Source organism: Hemitrygon akajei, chromosome 1 (assembly GCF_048418815.1).
Source record: "Hemitrygon akajei chromosome 1, sHemAka1.3, whole genome shotgun sequence".
NCBI lineage: Eukaryota > Metazoa > Chordata > Chondrichthyes > Myliobatiformes > Dasyatidae > Hemitrygon > Hemitrygon akajei.
In genome coordinates this window covers 83,573,962-83,593,463 of record NC_133124.1, presented here as the reverse complement: position 1 = coordinate 83,593,463, position 19,502 = coordinate 83,573,962, and the positions used below count along the sequence as shown (strand labels likewise).

General features: G+C 39.4%; 1 protein-coding gene across 1 annotated transcript in view; it reads left to right on the top strand.

Moving 5' to 3' along the window:
* The window catches only part of psmg2 (proteasome (prosome, macropain) assembly chaperone 2), a 38,764-nt gene that overhangs the window by 10,150 nt on the left and 9,112 nt on the right, over positions 1-19,502 (top strand). Inside the window, exons 3-6 of the mRNA XM_073046780.1 lie at positions 6,664-6,722; positions 9,420-9,538; positions 15,232-15,405; positions 18,897-19,017. Of these exons, the coding sequence (XP_072902881.1) occupies positions 6,664-6,722; positions 9,420-9,538; positions 15,232-15,405; positions 18,897-19,017 (473 nt within the window). The remainder of the gene's footprint in view (positions 1-6,663; positions 6,723-9,419; positions 9,539-15,231; positions 15,406-18,896; positions 19,018-19,502) is intronic.

Sequence of the window (19,502 nt, the reverse complement as noted above, 5' to 3'; positions counted from 1 at the left end):
CCCGAGTTCATTGAAAAAATAGCCTTTTCTATTTCAGACTCGGTAATAGGTGTATCCAAAAATACGTTATCTTCAACAGTTATTTTTGGAATATTCAATTTCCCTAAAAATTCATTCATAATAGAAGAGTCCTTAGTACATTCTGATTGATATAAGGAATTATAAAAATCTTGGAAGGCTTTATTTATCTCTTTATGGTCAATCGTCAAAGTACCATCTTGTTTACGAATCCTAGTAATTTGTCGCTTATCTGAAGCAATTTTCAATTGATTAGCTAGTAGTTTACCTGACTTATCTCCATATGTATAAAATTGAGCCTTCGATTTAATTAACTGACTTTCAATCGAGGAGGTTAATAGTAAACTATGTTCCATTTGGAGTTCCACTCTTTCTTTATAAAGTTCTTTACTAGGAGTTGATGAGTAGATCTTATCAATTGCCTTAATTTTATCAACTAATGTTAATATTTTGGAATTAGTTCGTTTCCTAACTCCAGCAGAATATGAAATAATCTGTCCACGAATATATGCCTTAAAAGAATCCCATAAAATTCCACTAGAGATCTCTGCTGTAGAATTTATTGAGAAAAACAAATCAATTTGCTGTTTAATAAAGCTAATAAAGTCAGAGTCCTGCAAAAGAACAGGATTAAGCCTCCAACTTTTCGTACTAGTATATGAATCCGTCACCTTAATAGATAACTTCAAAGGTGCATGATCAGATATGGTAATTGAGTCATATTTACAATCCATGACATCTGTGAGTAAATGCTGATCAATGAAAAAGTAATCAATTCTTGAATAACTATGATAGACATGGGAAAAGTATGAGAACTCTTTGTCATTAGGGTGTAAAAAACGCCAAATCTCACAAATAGCTGAATCAACCATAAAGGAATTAATAAGAGAAGCCGATTTATTCGGCAAAATTTGAATGGGCTTGGACCTATCCATCACAGGGTTTAAGCAACAATTAAAATCTCCGCCCATTATCAATCTATATTGATTCAGATTGGGAAAGGATGTAAATAGACATTTAAAAAACTCAGGACAGTCAGTATTTGGAGCATAAACATTAACTAGAAGAACTTTTTGATTACAAAGTAAACCAGTAATAAGCAAAAATCTACCGTGCGGATCTGAAATTGTTTCATGATGTATAAAAGCAGTAGATGAGTCTATAAAAATAGACACACCTCTCACTTTAGCTTGTACATTTGAGTGGTACTGTTGGCCCTTCCAGAACCTAAACAAGCGCTGACTATCCATCTTCCTTACATGAGTCTCTTGTATAAAGATAACATTAGCATTCATTCTATGGAATACATTGAATACTTTTTTCCGTTTGATCGGATGATTTAAACCATTAGTATTCCAAGAAACGAAATTAATAGTCTTAACCATCATGACAGTATATATTATAGTTAATACATAAGTTCGAAAGAAAAGTGAACTCATGAACCCGGAAGAAGGAAGCAAGCTCAAAAGGAAACCGGAAGTCATAGCACTGCAGCCATTTTTGTAGTTTCATATATGCCCAAAAAATAAAACTAAGCAAAAAGCAAGCAAAAAACAAAAAAAGAAAGAAAAATCCCCCTCCCACCACCCTTGAAACCCCAAGAAAAAAGCCAAAAAAGGCAAGCGAGCAAGCTAATACTAAAACTACCCCCATGTCTCAAGACGGCAACTCGAACGAAATAGAGTTAAGAAAATACACACAACCCACATTATAAAAAGGGTAATACTACAAAAGTTAAGATATAAAGTTAGTGTTATAAATGTATAAACAAAAAAGTTAAAAGAAAAGAATTAAAACAATAAATAAAAGTTTCAAACTTTCAAATACATCAAAACAGTTATGACGCTCCAAACACTGGAGTCAGTCGGGAAGAAGAAACGCCATTTTTTTTTCTCTCTCAATTTTAATATTCAGATGTTAAAAGTATAAAGGAAAGCGTATATCGTTTTTTATTTTAAAAAGAAAGAAGAACAAAAGAGAAACCCTAATCGGTCATTTTCAACGCAAATAGATTAATAATATGAAAAACTATAAAATCGGCATAAACCTAGCAGGGAAAAAAAGCTTTAATCGTATATAAAAAGTATATGCAAGCCATATAAAAAAAAAGGACCCATATATCAAACCATAATAGATCCAAATTTATAGGCTAAATTACACTGATCAGCCCAATAGAATGTCATTGATCCAGGAAACCTTGAGCATCCGCAGGCGATTTAAACAGCCGAACAGTTCCATCATCCAGGGCGACTCTCAGATGTGCTGGGAATAACAGCGCTTGCTTGTAGCCTTTCTGGTGAAAATTCGACATAATCGATCTGAAAGCCAGCCTAGCCCGTAATACTTCTGGGCTATAGTCTTCCAAGATACGAAACTTGAAATTTTGATGGATAATCATACCTTTTTTACGAGCCATACGGATCAAGCGATCTTTGATATGAGGATAGTGAATCCTCAAAATTATGTGCCGCGGTTTCGAACTTGAACTTGCATAAAATCTTGTTACCCGATGTGCTCGATCGATTATTGGGGGGGAATCCAGGACCTCTTTGCCCAGGACATCCACTAGAAATTTAGAGAAGAAAACGGTAAGATCACCGCTTTCAAATCCTTCCGGGATCCCAATTAACCGGAGATTTTGCCTTCGAGAGCGATTTTCCAAATCCGTAATTTTGACTTTATAACGATCCATCTGTTGAGAAGTCGATGTTTGCTCTTCTTGTATCTTTTCAATCATACGATCTTTCTTACGAGCGGCTTCTTCAAGAGCCAAAATGCTTGCCTGTTGTTTTTGTGATTCCAGTGAAAGTTCCAAAAACTTTTCTTCGAGTGATTTCAAACGATCGTCATACTTCGAAAGCCTTAGGAATAATTTTTCCTGCATCTCTTCAAATTTATTTTCCACAATCTTCGCAACTGCTTCTAAAGGTACCAAATCTTTCGACTGTTTCGGTTCTTTTGCTTTAGACATTTCAGCAAGTTGAGAATAATTCAAATAGTTTAAAAAGAAGAATTCAGTATATTTAAACCCCTTTAGAATAAGTTTAAGGGGTGTTTATAGGCTAAAAAACGTAAAAGTTTTGGAGCAAAGCCTAAGTGCGGTTTACTCCATGAGCGCCATCTTGAGACCTCCGAACTGAAGTCTATGAACAGCATCCGAACGTATGTGTCTTTTTTGTCCAAGTGGGTTAGGGCCAGGTGCAGGGTGGTGGCAATGGCGTCATCTGTTGAGCGGTTGGGACGGTACGCAAACTGCAGGGGGTCCAGTGAGGGGGGCAGCAGGGTCTTGATATGCCTCATGACGAGCCTCTCGAAACACTTCATGATGATGGATGTGAGTGCAACGGGACGGTAGTCATTTAGGCAGGACACTGAAGACTTCTTCGGCATGGGGACGATGGTGGCAGCCTTGAAGCACGTTGGAACGGTGGTGCTGCTCAGGGAGATGTTGAAGATGTCAGTGAGAACATCTGCTAGCTGGTCTGTACATCCTCTGAGCAGTCTACCAGGAATATTGTCTGGTCCAGCAGCCTTCCATGGGTTGACCCTGCACAGGGTTCTTCTCACATTGGCCACGGTGAGACACAGCACTTGGTCATTTGTAGGAGGGGACTTCCTCGTCACCACATCATTTTCTGCCTCAGCACAGTCAGGTGATTTTGTCCTGTAATTGGTGATGTCCTGGATGCCCTTCAAAGGGGAAACCAACATTTGGGCAAATTATTCACTGTGGCTTCTGCCCTTGCAGTGTGTATGTACAAAGCTATGTAGTGAGTTAAATGCCTTCTCCAAAATCACCTGAGACAGAAGCTTTCTTCAAGGTTTTTAACGAGATCTTCCTTGGGAAATTGCAGAAGGTTAAGTACAGCATTGTCGCACGGCTGTATATTCTAATACTGTTGATTATTTCAGTCAGTTTCAACCAAGGCAATACACAGTACTCCATAACTATGCCGTGTAAATAGAAGTAAACTCATGCATAACTATTTATTAATAACAGTAAACGTAATACTTCAAAATATATCTACTAAATATTTGCCAATATTAACAAAAACTTAAAGACTCACAGATGTTGCTGTTTCAAGGGCAAGTAAAGAGAGGATGGAGATAGATGTCTTTCCACGATGCGCTTCATATCAAATCCAAATTACCCATGAAGGAAATGATATAAAAAACAGCTTACGACAAGGAGTTGTTGTTCATACAAAATGAACTGCACCTCTAGAGGGCAAAGCAGTGGCCATCCTATTTACAAACACCTGGCTTTGTGATACCCCTACATATGAGCAGGTGTGCATAATGTTAATTCAAAAGCTAACTTAAATTAATTCCTATGGACAACAGAAATCTCCCCTTCTGTCATTATTCTTAGCAGTTGTATGTGCTTTTGATGTCATTCATTACAATTCAATTGAGATATTTAAAATATGTTGTATTTTCTGACTTGTGTACAAAGTTGACTTCTATTAGAAGTTGACTTGTTGATGACTATGCAGACCACCAGTTGCTGCATTACCAGTCTGGACTGCACCATAGACTTTCATTGCCTCTGATCTTGAGTTTGGGCTGTGCTTCATTAAACCTGCAGTGGAATGATTCTAGGGAACAAGGTGGCAATGTGGATTTGGTGTTGACAGGGTCATATTTGCTGATCCCAACTATCCCAGTCTCCTTAACTATGTAAGGAAATTATTAAGGTCCTTGGGTATTCGTGCCACTCTCAGAAGATTGTAAATTCATCCCCTTGTCTACAGCTTGAGCGAAATTCTGAGATGGGCATTTTAAAAAAACACAAAGTGCAAGATTGTTGGAGTTTGGATGAGATGTTAAAATGAGTCCTAGCTTCTCTTTTGGGTAGGTATAAATGGTCCAGTGTTATCCTGTATCGAAGGCTCATGGTCTCTTTTCTATCTATCATTCCTCAACCAAGGTCACTAAACTAGATTAATCATTTGTGTTTATACTGGTTTTAGGACTAAAATGGTATACAGCATTGCATGCATCTAAACCAACAATGATTAGACCAGAAGAATTTAATGGACAAAAAAGTATGATGGAATATTTTGATAAGGATGCTTTTTATGCTGTTGGGACAGTAAGTAGTGTTGATGAAAACAAGAAGAGGTTGCTGGTGTTGATGAATGATCTGTAAATAATGAACTGGGATTGAGGTCCATTTAGGCTGAAGGACCTGTTACTGTGCTGAATGACTAAAAGTTCAGTGTCAGGTAGTGTAAGGTCATCTTTTGCTTCATTGGTTCTTATTGGTTGAATGTGAGGAGAAGAATATTTCTCAATGGCAAGAAATATGGAACCAAAGAGAAGCAGAGATTTACATACTTGTATAGAAGACACTTAAAAAGTCTATGGAAGTTGTAGAAATCTCTATAAAGCCCGCATCTAGAGTTTTTATTCTGGGCACACTTTCTTGGAGGATATTTGGAATGGAAACCTGTGACGTTACTGCAAGTAAGTTTTGCAATAAACTCAACATGAATGATACTGATGATACTTGATTCTTGAATGTTATCTATTCATAAAGAAGAATAACTAGGTATCAACTTCATTTGGTAATGAATTCCTGATGAATGTTGAAAAGCCGAGATGGAGTGGATGTGGAGAGGATTTTTCAGTAGTAGGAGGGTCTAAGACCGGAGGACAAACCTCGAAATAGAATATAGATCAGAGATGAGGAGGAATTCCTTTAGCCAGAGGGTGCTGAGTCTGTGGAATTCATTGCCACAGATGGCTGTGGAGGCCAAGACATGGGGTGTATTTAAAATGAAGGTTGATTGATTCATCAAGGGTGTCAGATGTTACAGGGAGAAAGCAGGAGAACGGGGTGGAGAGGGAAAATAAGTCGGCCATGATCCAATGGTGGAGCAGACATGATGGGCCAAATGGCCTACTTCTGCTCCTATATCTCCTAGTCTTATGATTAAACTGAAAATAGGTTGTCAAGATCAGGGAAGTTTAAGCAGCTAAGATGTAATCTAATTCAATTTTGGATGATTAAAGTAGGTAATAGGTTAGGGAAAAACTCGTTCCTCTGGTAAGGGAAATCCAGAGCAAGTGGACATAATCATAAACTGTGAACATGTGATTCATGGGTAAAGACAGCAGGCTGCTTCACATAGGATTTTATTTTTTCTGTCTGCTAATACAACAGTACAGAAGCAGGCCATTCAGCCCATGCTGTTCATGCTAAGTTTAATTGAGGCTGGTTAATTTAGGAATTTCAGGGCTGAGCTTAAGATGTTAGATAATGGCTCATGTATACTATTAGACATGCTCTAACTAGCTGATGAAGTGGTTAGATGAGTAACTCCTGTTCCTAAGACATGCGAGAGTGTTTTTCTCCAACACTCTCTTTGTGTGGTATTCATTAACATTTTCTTTTGTATGACTTTCAAAGATGTTCATTAGAACTACAATTGTTTTCTAGCTATAATTACATCCAGCCAAAATGTAGTATCTTATTCTTATTTGTAGAGACCAGTCCGTGATACTTATTTTCTGGACACAAATGCAAGTTCATTTCTTTTGATGGTATATAATGAAACTGGCTGTTATAACTGCAAAATCTCACTGGGGAGCTTGTTACCTTCTTGTGTTTAATGTGTTGATTTTTCTCTATAATTACAGTTTATGCATCAGGAGAGCAGAAGTTGGCAGTCCTCCAGATTCGGTCACCAATTGTTCGGGTACTACAGCTGCAAATTGAGCATTGTTTCTGTCTTTCATGAATTAAGTCTATTTAAAATTAAGTGCTTTCCACCAAATATGGCATGGGGCTATGGGATGACTTAATTGAACAAAAATTAGCTTTGATTTTGAAAATATGTATGAGGGATACATATCCCTCTGCAACAAGTAATTTCCTACATCTCTCTGTTTTAAATGATTTCCTCTTATATTGAAGTTATATCCCCTGTTTGAGATACTCTTGTTACTGGAAACATCTCAACATTTGCCTTGTTTTCCCTTTGTAGGACCTTGTATTGATCATATCCAAAAATACAGATGCAGTTTCTTTGACTGCTCTTGATAGGACATCCCTATTATTCTAAGAATGACCTTAGCAATTTTTTTGGACTGCTTCCAATAGTAGTAGATCCTTTTTAAATATGGGGACCAATACAGTTTTTATAAGAGTGGTCTCACCAACACCATCTACAATTGTTACAATGCTTTGCTATTTCTAAACTCTTAACCCTTTCACAATAAAGACTAAACTGCTATTTGTCTTCCTGAGAACTTGCTGCACCTATCTGCTAATTTTTTTGTGATTCATGCACAAAACACATAGATCTCTCTGTCCTCCACTCATTTCCAGTCCCTCTCCATGTACGGTGTTGTGCAAAAGTCAAAGGCACAATAGAATCAGAATCAGACTTTAATTGCCAAGTACCTATGCACATACAAGGAATTTACTTCCGGCAGATGTTGTCTCTCTGCTCATAACAATAATAATGATAAATATAAATGAAAATATAGATTATACATACAGGTGATGCAATCCAAGTAATAGTTAGCCGACAGTTAACCGGCAGTTAACTGTTGAGCAAAGTGACCGCAGTAGGGAAAAAACTTCTCCAATGCCTATTAGTCTTTGTCTGGAGGGATCTGAAGCGCCTACCAGACGGAAGCAGATCAAACAGTCCATGCGCAGGATAGGAGGAGTCCTTTATGATGTTCCCCGCCCTCTAGCTAGGTAGCTAGGGTGTTGTAAGAATTTTGCACAGTACAGTAGTAATTTTATGTTTTGCAATGAACTGCTGCCGCAAAAAAAAAAATTCCATGACATATCTGAGAGGTGATAAACCTGATTCTGATATGGGTCTTGTTTGTGGACTGAGAGTGGAAAGGGGGCAGGGAGAGGTGAATCATAGTTGGGAAGAGAGGGAGGGACTGGAAGCACAGAGAGACATTCTACAGTGATTAATAAATCAATTGTTTGGAATCAAATTGCCTTGCCTGATGTCTCAGGGTTTGGTATGTCTGTACCTGGCTACTCCTTGCCCCGGCACTCCTTCTCTGCCATCTGTCCCACACCTTTCGTGTGGCCTACCGTATTGACAAATAGAGTACTGTGCAAAAGTCTTAGACACCCTAGCTGTATACGTATGTGTGCCTAAGACTTTTGCACAGCACAGTATATAATGGTCTTCCTTTTGATTATTCCATCAGATCGGATGACCTCAAGCTTTCCCACATTAAACTCCTATTGCCAAGTGCTCTCCTGCTCCTCAATTTTACCTATGGCCAGTTGCAGAATCCAACTGTTCCAACTTTTTTGGTGTCATTGGCAAAAATGAAAACCTTGTGTTCTGCTCCCTCCTTCAGGTCACTAATGTAAAGAACAAATAATTGAGGTCCAAGATTGATCCTTGGAGCACTCTACTAGTTGCACCATTCTGGCCTGAAAAAGATATATTTATTTTGTAAAAGAGTTTGATGGAATTCATTTACTGTGCTGAATGAAATCACTGGACCTAAAGAAATATACGTTTGACTTGTAGTTAGTGTAGTGTAGATTCACTACTTTGATTCCAGAGATGATGGACTTGGCCCATGAGATTAAGTTAAAGCCAGCCTCTTTTCATTTGAATTTAGTTAGTTTTGTTGAGGCAGGTTTCTGAGAAGGAATAACAGGGTCAGACACAGAGTCTAAAACCAGGGCGTATAATCTCAGGACAGGGGCCTAGCCATCTAGGACTGAGAGAAAAACTAATTTCTTCATGAGGGGTTGTAAATCTAGGCATTCTGTACCTCAGGGATATGAATACTCATATGTTGAGTACATTGAAAGCTGAGATTATAGAAATTGGACTCTTAAGCAGTCACAGCATGCGGAATCTGTTGGAGAAATGGATCAGGCACAGAGCTGACCAGAAATTGCTGGATGGTGGATCAGGCTTGTGCAGCTGCATAGTCTACTCCAGCCTTTCCATATGTTCTTGAAAGGTTGTGGTACAAGGAGAGCTGCATGATGAACACTCTTATCAGCAGTTTGTCCAATGAGTAAGAACGTCGTTAATTCTGTAGTCATATTTTCCAGTCACGTTTTATTTATATAGCAGGTTTGTCTTTTAACATGGGCAGAATTCAGAATGCTGGGAGAAATCTTGCATTCCACTGCTCTGCTGTTTGACCATTTCTGGATCATGCCTATTTAGGTTTTGGAAACATTTGAACAGATAAAATTCACTATTGTTCTGGGCTCCACAGTGCAGAAATGCAGGGCAAATTGGAATCTTGCACATTTCTGACTGCCTTTCATTGGAGAAGTGTATGGAAATTGATCGGGAAGGCTAGTTTAGAGAATAAATTCCAGTGTAGATCTTATGAGTCAGCTAACCTGCTCTCTTAAAATTTGGTGTTCCTTTTACTTTTTATAGGGAAAACAACGCACATTCCGACAGCAGCTCCTTTCCTGGATTAAAGAAAGTGAATTCAGTAGGGTTATACTCTTGTCCAGCAGCTATGCACATCACCGTGTTGACCAGCAGCTCATTGGGTAAGTTTAGCCTCATACATAATGCTAGCATTCTCAAGAGCCAAATGCCATCAGACATTCACATTGTAGGTACTGAGCCTTGGAGCTCAGTGTTAATCAAAGCAAAGACTTTGCCACCTTTATTACATTTGCCTCAGATCCTGAAGTAGAAAAGGAAAATAAAGAAACAGGTGACACTTACCCAAACTCCAAGGTGCTTCTGAGGTTCTGGACTGGAAGCTGAATGGAAAAGACAACTGTGGAACGACTCCTTAAATTTTAAGCTATTGTCTTGCTTGAATTGCCCGTGGAGATCATTTTTAACCCAGAGGGCTGAATTGACAATACTCAATACAGGTATCCCCCGTTTTCGGAAAGTTCACTTTACGCCACTTCACTTTTACGAAAGACCTACATTAGTACCTGTTTTCGCTAACCAAAAGAAATCCGAAGAGGATTTTCGCTTTTATGAGAAAAGGTGAAAATAGCGTTCAGCGTTTGTTTTGCAGTGAGCCGTTACTATATAGAGGCAGCGTGCACCCCGAGCAGCGAGAGTGGCACCGCCAAGCTCCTTCCCCGGGAACTACACTCAGCATCAAACTGCCATAGCTTTGAACTGGGTCTGTGAGCATCTGTGCTTTATCTCGATTTATTTTGTGCATCCGTTAGCAAGACATGCCCTAAGGTATCAGAAGAGCCTAAGAGAGCTCATAAGGGTGTTATGCTTAGGGTAAAACTGGATGTAATTAAGCATTTCGATCGTGGTGAATGAAGGAGGACATCTCATTAGTTCTGGAATGAAAATCATCCTGAGAGCAGATGTGGCAGAGAAGGGAAAATGCCATGTTTGTATTCATTTCAAGTAGTCTAGAATACAAGAAAAAGGTTGTAATGCTGAGGCTTTATAAGGCACTGGTGAGACCTCACCTTGAGTATTGTGAACAGTTTTGGGCTCCTGTTCTTAGAAAAGATGTGCTGGCTTGGAGAGGGTCCAGAGGAGGTTCACAAGGATGATTCCAGGAATGAAAGGGTTATCATACAAGGAATGTTTGATGGCTCTGGGTCTGTACTTGTTGGAATTTAGAAGGACAGGGAGTATCTCATTGAAACCTTTTGAATGTTGAAAGGCCTAGATAGAGTAGATGTGGAAAAGATGTTTCCCATGGTGGGGGAGTCTAGGACAAGAGGGCACAGCCTCAGGATAGAGGGGCGCCCTTTCAAAGCAGAGATGCAGAGAAATTTCTTTACCCAAAGGGTGGTGAATTTGTGGAATTTGTTGCCACATGCAGCTGGGGAGGCCAGGTCGTTGGGTGTATTTAAGGCAGAGATTGGTAGGTTCTTGATTGGATATGGCATCAAAGATTATGGGGAGAAGGCCGGGAAGGCCAGGTAAATTTGAGGGCGGTTTGGAAGTTGGAGGCAAAGTTGATGAAATTGACAAGCTCAGCATGAGTGCAGGAAGCAGCACCAATGTAGTTATCACTGTAGCATAGGAAAAGTTGGGGCGTGATACCTGTGTAAGCTTGGACTGTTCCACATAGCTGACAAAAAGTCATGCATAGCTGGGGCCCAAGCAAGTGCCTATGGCTATACCTTGGTTTGAAGGAAGTGGGAAGAGCCAAAGGAGAAATTTTTGAGAGTGAGAACCAGTTCCGTCATTTGGAGGAGAGTGCTGGTGGAGGGGAAATGGTTAAGCTTCATGTCCAGAAAGAGGAAAAGGGCTTTGATGCCTTCCTGGTGGGGGATGGAGGTGTGTTGGCACTGGACATTCATAGTGAAAATGCAACAGCCATGGCCTGGGAATTTGAAGTCATTGAAAAGATCAAGAGCTTGTGAATTATGGATGTAGATAGGAAGGGACTGAACCAGGGGAAGGGATAAAACAAAGTCTGGGTATGTAGATAAGAGTTCGGTGGGGCAGGAACAAGCAGAAACACCTAAGCCTACCTGGATAGGCAGGTTTATGGATCTTGGGAAGAAGGTAAAAACAGGAGGTGTGGGATAAAGGAACAGTGAGGTTGGTGGCAGTGGATGGGAGAGCCTCAGACCTAAGGTGCTGCTTAGTGGGATCCTGTTCAAGTGTAAGAGATGGTGTCTGAGAGCTGAGAGGGTAAGGGTCAATCTGCCAAATTACTACAGCACCCCTCTTATCTGCACATTTGATGGTGAGGTTAGGATTAGTGCTGAGAGAGTGGAGAGAAGTACGATCAGAAGGAGTGAAGTTAGAATTGGATAGAGGAGTAGCAAAGTCGAGATGGTTGATGAGTAATATCATATTTATCTTCTCTGGAATACTCTACTGTTCAACATGCTTTTCTACTCTAATCCAAAAATTAAACTGATGGATAATATCTAAAAATATATATATATATATATATATATATTTCAACTAGTGCAGAACTGAGCCACTATATCCCTTTCGGTCCTCGGTAGAGACAGGATGAAGAAATTCCTCCTTGTCTCTAACCTGAACATCCAACTTTTTTGTCCGACTGACCTCTGGTTCTTGACAATCCTTCATCAAACCTGTTAACTCCATTAAATGAATACTTCAATGAGGTCAACTCATTCCTCTAAGTACAGGAGAGTATGGGCCAGCTGCTTAGCCTGTCCTTGTGCAATAACCTGCCATCCTAGCCATTGGTCTGGTGAACCTTAGCTGCAATCCCTCTATTGTAAATGTAGGCAGAACAGATATATGCATAATATTCGAAAACCAGACATTAATTAGAGCAAGACATCCTTGCTTTGCTCTCAAATTCTGTTGCAATAAATGCCAATTTACCATTTGCCTTACTAATTGCTTTCTGTATTTGAATGTTAGCATGAAGTGGTTTGTGTTCTAAAGAAGACAACCACCTTTCAGTCTGACTACTTAAAAGTCACTCCATCTATTTCTCTACTACAGTGGTTGACCTTGCATTTTTCATGTACCATCAATTTACCTACTCGTACAGTCTATTCATGTTCCTGAAGCTCTGCATTCCTCTCACTAACCAATTGCCACTAAACTTAGGATCTAGGTTTGTTGGATACCCTGATCCAGTGATTGATGTAGGTTGAGAGCAGCTGGGATCCTAAAACCAGATTCCCAATCCAAAAATTATGTGTTTATTTCTACAACACCCGCAAAATGCTGGACAAACTCCACAAGTCAGGTAACATCTTGTCACTCCCTTAATGAATTTCTGTTGTGCTTCTATTAGATTTTTATTAGAAATGTTTCACCCTATAAATTGGACCTACCAGCAAATTTTGTTGCATATTGATATAGTCACTTCAGATTTGTCTAGAACAAATTGGAGACGAATATTCAATTAGTAAGAGATCTTTGTAATGACAGATGTTCAGGACATTTCTAGCTTTTGAACATCCTAATAAAGTGGCCACTGAATGTATGTTAGATATGGGCATCTGGGATTAAGTTCCTTGAGTATAAGGAATGTAGTATACTTCAGAAGGAAATTAGAAGCACCAAATGGGCCCATGAGATATCTCTGACATAATAAGGTAAAGGAAAAACCTAAAATATTCTATAAGTATACTAAGAGCAAAAGGTTAATTTAGGAGAGTTCTCTTGAGGATCAGAATGGTTGTCTATGTGTGGAGCCATGGAGATGAGTAAGGTCTTAAATTAATACTTATCTGTATTTAGGTTGGAGAAGGACAAGGAAACCTACCTCTGACATCTTCCATATGTTCTCCCACTCATCTTAAAATTATGCCCTCGCATATTAGTGTTGTTGCTACCCTGGGATAAAGGTGCTGGTTGTCTACCCTTTGAATGTCCCTTACAATCTTATACACCTTTAACAAGTCTCTCATCCAACTTTGCTGCAAATGGAAAAGCCCTAGCTCACTCAACCTTTCTCATAAGACATGCTTTCTAATCTAGACATTATCCTGGTAAATTTCCTCTGCCCCATCTCTGAAGCTTCCATAACCTTGCTATCATGAGGTGACCAGACTTGACCACAACACTCCAAGTGTGGTCTAACCAGTTTTATAGAGTAGCAACATTACCTCATCGTTCTTGCACTCAATCCCCTGACTAATGAAAGCCAACACACCAAATGCTTTCATAACTACCCTATCAACTTTGAGAAATCTATGAACATGGAGCCTAGGATCCTTCTGTTCCTCCACACTGCTAAGAATCCTGCCATTAACCTTGCACTTGGCCTTCACGTTTCCAAAGTGTATCCTTTCACACTTTTCCATATTGAACTCAGCTCAGCTCTGCATCCTATCAATGTCCCATTGTAAGCTATGACAACCTTCTATATCATCCACATCACTAACAACCTTTGTGTCATCTGCAAATTTACTAACCCACTCTTCCACTTCCTCATCCAAATTATTTATAGAAGTCACAAATGTGCCATTTTTACTTTAAAAGACTTGTACCACAGTAGCATAGCAGTTAGCGTGATGCTCTTACAGCTCGGGGTGTTTGGGAGTTCAATTCCAGTGCCATCTGTAAGGGGTCTGTATGTCCTCCCTGTTGAGTGCAGGCTTTTCCCCAGGTGCTCTGGTTTTCTCTCATGGTTCAAAGACTGTGATAGGTTAGGTTAATTTACTGTAATTGTAATTTGTCCTGTGATTAGGTTAGGGTTTATAGGTTCTGTCGGTGGCTGCTGAGATGGTGTGGCTGGTAGGGCCTACTCCACACTATCACTAAATAAATAAATCCAGACTTGCCAATGTTGTCGACTCTTAATTGCTTCTATAGTCAGGGGCATTAAGGGATGGATTATAATTGGTGACATTGAATGTTGGTTACATCTTACTTGTTTGTGAGTATTTGTTACATCATACTTACTGTAACACTGTGATAAGATTCAAGGTTCAATATTGTTTAAATCCAGTGCCAGTAGACAAGTGTAAAGGAGATGAAATATTGTTATTCTGGTTCCGATGCAGCACAAAAAAACCCACTAAGATAAAGAACACAATAATAAAAAAGCACAATAAATATAAATATGTTATAAACATAGCTTATATACATTAATTGTATGCTAATAAAGTGGCACTAGGCACTGGAGTGTCTAGATAAGGTGACTGACAGGAAATGATAAAGTGGTGGTTGGGGGTGTGGAGGGGTGTGTTACTGGGTGGAGATGTTAATCAGCCTTGCTGCTTGAGGAGATTAACTGGTTTTGAGTTTGGTGATTCTGCTGTGGACGCTATGTAGCCTCCACCCCGAAAGGAGTGGGACAAGTAATTCCATGAGCGGGGTGGGATCCTTTGTGATGTTACTGGCCCTTTTCTAGCACCTTTGTTCTTGATGGTGGGCAGGCTTGTGCCAGTGATGCATTGGGCATCACTGACTACCCTTTGTAGAGCCATACAGTCCTCCGCATTGCACTTTCCATATCATACAGTGATGCAGGATGCTCTCTATTGCGCACATGTAGAATGACATGAATTTAGTTGTGCATAGTTCAGCTCTCTTCAGCCTTAATAGGCTAGCCACTTGATTGTTTTTTAAATTATACCAAAGATGAACGTGGAATTTAAAATACAATCAAGCATATTAAAACTAAAAATAATATACAGTATTAAGTGAAAAAGCAAGAGTGTATGTTTCCGCTTGAAATTGCAAAAATTAGAACAAACATGTTCAAAAAGATGAATGGAGTAAAGGACAAAAAGAAAGGTTTATGACAAGGTGGAGAGAATCTAACACTTCAGAAACTGTTCTATCTTCACAGCACTCCACTACGATATTTGGCAACTCCTGCTCTGCAGAGCATTGTGGGAGACAAATTCCAGACCCTCAAATGGAAAGAAATGGAAAAGGTACCAGCTTTCCCAAGAATCAGTGAGGTGGAAATGGAGCTCTCTATCCCAGGAGGAGGAATAACAAAATCGCTCTATGCTGACAGGTAAGTTTGATAAGTTTATAGTGCTAGAACTTAGTCCTAGTAGTGTTCACAAAGGATCCGGTTTATATGTGTATCTCTTTAGATGTGATAATATTTGATACTCTAAACCATGAAAACTGGAGCAACTGGGTTTGAACTTAAATTTGTTTCCTGATCCAGATGCTCGAGATTGAGCAGTAATTTGGATTAATACAATATGCTGTCTTATTTCTGACTTGCAAAGCTTCTTCTATAAAATCATAAGTCACAGAAAATATTGCATATTAACTTGCATTCTTGAGTATTGAATAGCTACAGTGTATTCTGGCTGGCTAAGATATTTTTAGCAGAAAATTATTTACACAAAAGACTTTTTGAAGAAGAATGGGGTCCTCACCGGGGGGGGGGTTAGGAGAGATGAGCAACAGCTTAATTGAAGCATTGTATTTGCTGACAAAGAGAGTGATAGTGAATTTAAAGGTCTAGTGTGACATTTCCAAATAGGACCAAAGGAACTTCAGGCTGTCTTGCAGAGAGAAACAGATAGTTGAAATACTAGTCGGGGTTGGAGGGCAAAAATGCCTCAGTGAGACAAGCACATAACCATATAACAATTACAGCACGGAAACAGACCATCTTGGCCCTTCTAGTCCGTGCCGAACACTTACTCTCACCTAGTCCCACCGACCTGCACTCAGCCCGTAACCCTCCATTCCTTTCCTGTCCATATACCTATCCAATTTTACTTTAAATGACAATACTGAACCTGCTTCTACCACTTCTACTGGAAGCTCGCAAATGTTTGCTCCCTAACTTTCAACTCATGTCCTCTTGTTTGAATCTCCCCTACTCTCAATGGAAAAAGCCTATCCACGTCAACTCTATCTATCCCCCTCATAATTTTAAATACCTCTATCAAAGTTCCCCCTCAACCTTCTACGCTCCAAAGAATAAAGACCTAACTTGTTCGACCTTTCTCTGTAACTTAGGTGCTGAAACCCAAGTAACATTCTAGTAAATCTCCTCTGTATTCTCTCTATTTTGTTGACATCTTTCCTATAATTCGGTGACCAGAACTGTACACAATACTCCAAATTCGGCCTCACCAATGCCTCGTACAATACATCCCAACTCCTATACTCAATGCTCTGATTTATAAAGGCCAACATACCAAAAGCTTTCTTCATCACCCTATCCACATGAGATTTCACCTTCAGGGAACTATGCACCATTATTCCTAGATCACTCTGTTCTACTGCATTCCTCAATGCCCTACCATGTATGTTCTATTTTGATTAGTCCTACCAAAATGTAGCACCTCACACTTATCAGCATTAAACTCCACCTGCCATCTTTCAGCCCATTCTTCTAACTGGTCTAAATCTCTCTGCAAGCTTTGAAAACCTACTTCATTATCCACACCTATCTTTGTATCATCTGCATACTTACTAATCCAGTTTACCACCCCATCATCCAGGATCATTAATGTATATGACAAACAACATTGGACCCAGTACAGATCCCTGAGGCACACCACTAGTCACCGGCCTCCAACCTGACAAACAGTTATCCACCACTACTCTCTGGCATCTCCCATCCAGCCACTGTTGAATCCATTTTACTACTTCAGTATTAATATCTAACGATTGAACCTTCCGTGCGGAACCTTGTCAAAGGCCTTACTGACGTCTATATAGACAACATCCACTGCTTTACCCTCGTCAACTTTCCTAGTAACCTCTTTAAAAAATTCAATAAGATTTGTCAAACATGACCTTCCACGCACAAATCCATGTTGACTGTTCCTAATCAGACCCTGTCTATCCAGATAATTACTGTAAATTCCGGTGTATAAGCTGAGAATTTGGCCCTAAATTTTGGTCCTAAAATTAGGGTGTCAGCTTATACAGAGGGTGCCAACTTTGGAAAAACAAATACACGGAAGACAGGTCATATTTACCGGCTGTTTTTGAGTCAAATTGGTTCCACTGTCGACGCATGAATTCCTTGCTTTGTTTAAACTCACATCTCGTGGCTGGAAGCACGGATATCAAACCACTGGGGGTGACTGCAATGTCTGTATTTTCAGCTTTCAGAGCTGCTTTTGTCTCATCTGACAAGTGCGTTTTGAACTTGTCCCAGACAATTAGTGACTTTTACTTCCTGACACCTTCAGGATGTCGACGCCACACCTCTTTAACCCACTTCAAGCAACCTGTTTCGTCCATCCAGCAGTCTTCTTGAACGTAAACAACACTCCGTGGGAATTTTCTGAGCAATCTTTGTTTTTTGTGTCTACACAAAATCACGTCTATTTGTAAATCGGGTGCACCAACTTCACATAGCTTTGAGATTTGAGACATCTTGAGGGAGCATGTCTCAGAAAGGCAGCGTCCATTATTAAGGACCTCCAGCACCCAAGGCATGCCCTTTTCTCACTGTTACCATCAGGTAGGAGATAGAGAAGCCTGAAGGCACACACTCAGCAATTCAGGAACAGCTTCTTCCCCTCTGCCATCTGATTCCTAAATGGACATTGAAGCTTTGGACACTACCTCACTTTTTTAAATATATAGTATCTCTGTTCTTTTGCACATTTAAAAAAATCTATTCAATATACTTAATTGATTTGCTTGTTTATTTATTATTTTTTATTTAATTATTTTTTCTCTCTGCTAGATTATGTATTGCATTGAACTGCTGCTGCTAAGTTAACAAATTTCAGGTCACATGCCGGTGATAATAAACCTGATTCTGATTCTAATTTCATGACATATGCCAGTGATGGACTTTTTACTCTCCTGCCATCTGGTAGGCACTACAGGAGCCTCTGCTCCCACACCAGCAGGCTCAGGAAGAGTTTCTTCCCTGAGGCTGTGTCCCTGCTGAACCTCACATCACAGCGCTAAGCAGTATTGCACCCATATTGTACTGTCTCAGTACTTTTATATCTGTATGCTGTATCACTTACTTTTTATTCACAGTTATTTCGTAAATAACACTATTCTTTTGCACTTCTGGTTAGATGTTAACTGCATTTCATTGGCTTTGTATCTGTACTTGTCACAATGACAATAAAATTGAATCTAATCTAATTAATATATCTGATTCTGAAATAAGGCATGGGAAAACCATGGTTTTGTTCAGAGGCTCCTTTGCTTAAATCTTAGGATATCTTTCAATTCATGGGTGTACAGGTTGTATGATGAAATGCATTTGAAATTACGTTCTGGCTTTGGGAAATTGCTGACAGTTAAAGCTGGTTCAAATTTCCGCTGAGTTTTGACACTTCCTGGCTAGATCACTAGAGGGGGTACTTTGTTACAAAACTACTTGGAGTTCTGTACTCAAAATCATGCATTGACCTGAATTCCAAATAGCTTTGTGTCTAGACTTGCTAGTTCATTATATTAATGATGATGGAATTTTTTTTTTGTTGGATGGAATTAAGAAAACTACAAAGTAGTGTTACAACTTCTGGTGCTGATTGTCTTGTTGTTTTCTTCATGTAGTTGTACTGAAGGAGTACCATTGGCAGTGCTGCTCATTTTCTGTTCTGAAGGGGATAATATTCCAGATGCTATGAATCTTCTCGGCTTCCTGAATGAGTGGGTCCAGTTAATAGAAAAAACGGTAAGTAGTGTAACTGCAAACTGTCATTCACAAGATTGCTTGAACATTGGCTGCAATCACAACAGTGTAGGTTGTTTGTTACCTTTGTGCAGAGAAATATCTAAATTTAAAGAATTCTATCAACAGGACATCACACGAGTAACACTGTGAATTTTTAAATATTCTTCCAAGAACTTTTGTGCACAAGAGGAGATGAGACCAGGGGCAGATCAACCATTTAAAATGGTGGGATGGCATACTCCTGCTCTAACATTCGTGTGCTGGATTATAGATATAACATTGGCAATTGCCTATAACAGGAAAGATTACACATTTATCCTCACTTGTAGCAGGCAAGTCCCACAGGAGCTACAGAGTAGCCAATGTTATTCCTTTGTTTAAAGCTCAAAGTACATAGATGTCACCATATACAATTGAAATTCATTTTCTTGAAGACATGCTCAATAAATCTGTAATAGGATAATAACCATAATAGAATCACTGAA